Source organism: Gossypium hirsutum, chromosome D04 (assembly GCF_007990345.1).
Source record: "Gossypium hirsutum isolate 1008001.06 chromosome D04, Gossypium_hirsutum_v2.1, whole genome shotgun sequence".
Lineage (NCBI taxonomy): Eukaryota > Viridiplantae > Streptophyta > Magnoliopsida > Malvales > Malvaceae > Gossypium > Gossypium hirsutum.
In genome coordinates, this window is record NC_053440.1 from 49,377,347 (window position 1) to 49,382,002 (window position 4,656).

At 36.3% G+C, this 4,656-nt stretch overlaps 1 protein-coding gene across 1 annotated transcript; it reads right to left on the reverse strand.

Moving 5' to 3' along the window:
* Nucleotides 1-2,046: 2,046 nt before the first annotated feature.
* Nucleotides 2,047-4,360, reverse strand: LOC107899595 (uncharacterized). Its single transcript, XM_016825353.2, has one exon. The coding sequence runs from the start codon at nucleotides 3,722-3,724 to the stop codon at nucleotides 2,186-2,188; it is 1,539 nt and encodes a 512-aa protein (XP_016680842.1). The 5' UTR covers nucleotides 3,725-4,360; the 3' UTR covers nucleotides 2,047-2,185.
* Nucleotides 4,361-4,656: the final 296 nt, after the last annotated feature.

Below are 4,656 nucleotides of genomic sequence, written 5' to 3' on the forward strand. Positions count from 1 at the left end.
CATCTATACATTGATTGATCATTTTGGACATCAATTTGGGAAAAAAAAAAGATTTACAATTATCATACATGATGACATCAATTAATTTGTAAAAAATATATATATTTTTACTAAATATATATCACAGTTGTTATTATTATTATTTTTAAGAAAAGGGTAAGCTATTTTTAATTTTATTGATTGTTATTTTCATTTTTGTGTTGCATATTTAGAGGGACGATGAGAGGAGAGTGGGTGATGCAGGTAGTAATGTCACAGTAGAGTACATGACATGCCTGTTTGTTGTTTGTTCAGGTGTTTTTTTTCTTTTCTTTTAATTTCTATTTTTCAGGTTTAGAATGTTCCATTCAAGAGCTATTTTCGTTAAACCCTAACCACTTTTATCCTTAATTGCTTCTTTCATTTAATTACGGTTAGTAGGGAGTTCAAAAATAGTTAATCTTGATACGATTGGATTTGATACCGGATTTATATATACATATTTAAACGGGTTAACTAATAAAATAGTCACTTTTGTTTATTTTAGGTTACATTTTAGTCATTGAGCCATTAATTGTCGTTAGCAGTGTAACAGTAAGTTGATATGACACGTTAAGATCATCATTTCAAACAAAAATTTTAAGTTAAATTATACAATTGATCCCCATATTTCTTTATTTGAGCAATTTAATTTTTTTTTCTTTTATATTCTTTTAACATTTTTTTTCTTTATTTTTCATTCTCTTCTGCTTCTCCATCTATTTTCCTCCCTTCTCTATCTCTTTTATGCTCTTTTAACTTTCCTTTTTATCTTCCCTTCTCTCTTCTCCATATTTCAATAGCAGTTTCAAGAGTTGTCTCAAATGATTTTCGTGCAACCAAGTCCTTAAATCCATCATATGGTTAAATGCTACACATAACAAGTAACCTTTAGTTGATTGTTTGACATAATTTGTAGATGTCTTATGTTTGAAATCCCGATTCTTTAAATTAATTATTAGATCATTCAAGCGAAACAACTTTGGAGATGCCTCATTTTTGAAATCTCATTTTTTTGAATTAATTATGTGGAAAACATAGAGAAAAAAATAGAAGAGAATGAAAAATAATGAAAAAAATGTTAAAAAAACATAAAAAAAATTAAATTAAATTGCTCAAAACAAAAAACAAAAAAAGGAGACCAATTATATAATTTAACCTAAAATGTTTGTTTAAAATGATAATTTAACGTGCCACGTTAGCTTATCATTATACCATTGACAACAATTAACGGCTCAATGACTAAAATGTTACCACACGTTAACGTAAAAAACTAAAACATAACATTTCAAACATAAGTGACTAAAATATAACATGAGATAAACAAAAATGACTATTTTAATGGTTTACCTTAATTCTATTCAATTTAGATTTATAAGATAAAAAAACGTTATTATCTGAATAACCAATAATTTTTATGAAATATACAATAAAGTAAAAAATATAAATGAGTAAACAATTTTTAAATGAAAATAAAATACTTATATTTATTTTTAAAAAAATTCAATGAAACGTACCGATACGAATCAAAGAAATTCGATTTATTTTGGTTTCAATTCAAATTTTTAAAATAAAAATATTAGGAGATGAATATATATATATTTTAAAATCAATCTAAACCGTTATCACTCACATCCAAGATAAGCTTTCAATAATCGTTTATCCCAACTTAAAAAAAAATACTAAGATAATCATATATAATTAAGAACCTGATCCACCACAGCCTACGGCCACGGGCTGTAATAGAACCGGCAAAAATGCCAGCCAGGGACTTAATCCTATTTATTATGCCCCTGATTTTGATTATTGACACCCAATGAGACTTCAAGTTGAATGGATTGTCAAATGTCAGACCTTTGAATCGTGATATATCCCAAATTAAAATAGAAATATGCCCTCAACATTTAATGCGAGGAGCTAATCATGTGAAGCAGGTAAGATGTATGAACTCCATGATTAAATACTGTATCGTACTTTTTGCACTTGCAGGCCTAAAGGTATGCAAGGAAGAACAATGAAACAACCCAGTAAATGATAAATTTCGATTTGTACCTACATTCCCATTTAAATGAATGAACTGAACAACAGATGTAACAAGCTAAAACCCAGAATGAACGTAAGAACCTATATAGTTGACTCACAACATAGGAAGGCTAATGAAACTCACTCACCACCATTGATGGACAAGAACCCCGCTTTCACGGAGTGAAGTAAAGAGTTGCAAGCATTGGCCGTATGTCTTCTCATATTTAGCACTCCTTTGACCAGGACAACACCTCTGCCACCTATTGTAATGGCATTCGAGGAATATCTCATCGATCAAACAGATTGCCCCTGTTTTGAAAAGCCTCGGAATCAAATCGAATTCAGTTCCTTCCACATCCATCTTCATCACCACGAAATCGCTCTCTGTCACAGTGTTTTTCAACCACTCCGCGAAATCGAACCCTTGGATCTCGTCCACCTCCCCTCCGCTTGATTTCACCGGTTGGATTCTGCCCATCCCTCTGCCTTTATCTTTAAGCTCATCCACTTCTTCTTGGCCGGGATCGCGGTTAATCTCGAATCGCAGTGTCTCGTTCTTAACCCATGCTGCATACGGCAACAGCGTGACCGTCTTCTTCTTCGATTCATACTGCTGATGGAAAGTCTTATCGGCCTCGATGGCATATACATGAAAGGTCTTGTTCTGTTTGGGGTACTGTTTCCTGAACCAGCTTCCAATACTAGAACCGTAACTCCTAGCCCCAACATCAACATACACGTATCGGTTCTTGAAACTTATATCAACCATTGATGGCAAATACTTCACGTTGTTTATATTCCTTTTCAAGGTAATCCATGGCTTCAATGGCTCTTCCTCAATTAGCGGCTCTGCTTTTTGGACCAATTCCCGTTTGTGCCCCGGAACCGAGCACTTATTACCAGAAATACCATCGGGAATCTTTCCACCCCCATGGTTACGAATTACAGTATCTTTTCTCAACACAATCTCTCTAATATAAGGCATTAATGAATCGAAACCAGCCATGTCGATCGTTTTAACTAAATTGAAAGAACTGAACAAATCAAGTAATGAGTTGAAACTGTATGTATCATTAGCCTTGACGTGGACCACCACAAACCCTTCGGGTTTCAGGGTCCGAGCTATTTCCGACGCGAAATCCGCCGGGCGAGCAGATGTGTCGAGGCGAGCTCCGCCGGAGAATATGAAGTCAAAAGAATTATCATCGAACGGTATCTGATGCCCCTCACCTTTAACCACCAAAGGCTTGGCCGCTTTCTTGAAAATACCGATGGAGTTCTCCACACCGATCTCTTTCAACGCGAACACTTCCTGTCCCAAGGGAGTCTCCACGCAGAGAGACTTGGAGTGAGGCGAGAGCAAACCCTCGGATATCAGATCTTGGAAAACGGAAGAGTAGAAATGGACGGCCCTGATCCACTCCTTACTGGTGTAGAGGTCACGGCGAGGATCGGAGCGAGAAACGGCGTCGTTCCCGACGATGGCGGAGACACTGGCACCGGGGACGATGAAGTTGAGATTCTGCCGCAAGGAGAAGAAGCAGAAGCTACTGAGAGTGCAAGATTCGCCGGTGATGCTGACCACGTAAGCAAATCGGAAGACCATGATAAGAACACCGAAAATAAGAGCACGCGCCAGAATATTCCTGAAAAGACTCGACTTCCCTGTAGCAGGTTCCATGATAACACCAACTTCAAAACAAAATTAAAAAAAAAAAGATGCCTTTCTTCCTCTGTTTGAGTTGTAACGGTTGCAGTGTGATTTTTGTTCAACAATAAAAAAAGCTCGGAGAAATCGTTGAAAGATTAACGAGAGCAGAAGCGAGCGGAGGTATGGTTGGCGCCGACGAGAGATCTGGAAAAGAAAGGAGAGGAATGAACTGGGAAATAGAAATGGAAAAAATGGTCAAAACGGGAATGCATTTTTTAGAGAAGCATGTAGGTTGTATTGGACGGATAGCCCTTGCTGTTTATGTAATGAGAGATCGGGATCAGGAGGCTATTTTAGAGTTTCTTGGTGGTGGCAGTGGTGGTGCAGCCGCCGTAGATGGTGGCAAGGAGAGAGTGGAAGAAAAGTGGGATAGTAAATGTTTGGACGAAAAGGAAAAGGAAAAGGAAAAGGAAAATACAAGGGGGGGATAAAAGGGGTTGGTTTAGGTGTCCCACCGGCCTCTAGTGGGGTAGGTTTTCAACGCGGAAACAGCCAGCACATCAGAGAAGCCGCTTCGAAAGTCAGCAGTGAAGTTACCTGGGTTTAAATTGACAGCCCATTATATCCTTTACTCTCCATATTTGGTGCCGATAATTTTTCTCTTTCAAATTGAAATCTAAAAGAAAAAGAGGGGAAAATAAAGCAAAATTGATTCCTAAGGGTCTATTTCTGCTTTTAATCCCTGCAGTCTTCTACTCATTGCATATTTAATATTTAGTCCCTCTACTTTTGATCTCAACAAGTACTTCTGTTAAATTGAATTATATTGTATTTTTAAAATAAAAAAATATTGCAACGTCACTAATAAATATTACATGCGTGAAAAGTCAAATAAGCAAATGAAAATGTCGAATTTGAGTTGTAAATTTTCCATTCTAATTCTAGGGTTGAAGAATTTTTTG

Excerpts from the sequence above, each read along its gene's own strand:
- LOC107899595 (XM_016825353.2), bottom strand. The coding sequence starts at position 3,724 with ATGGAACCTGCTACAGGGAAGTCGAGTCTTTTCAGGAATATTCTGGCG.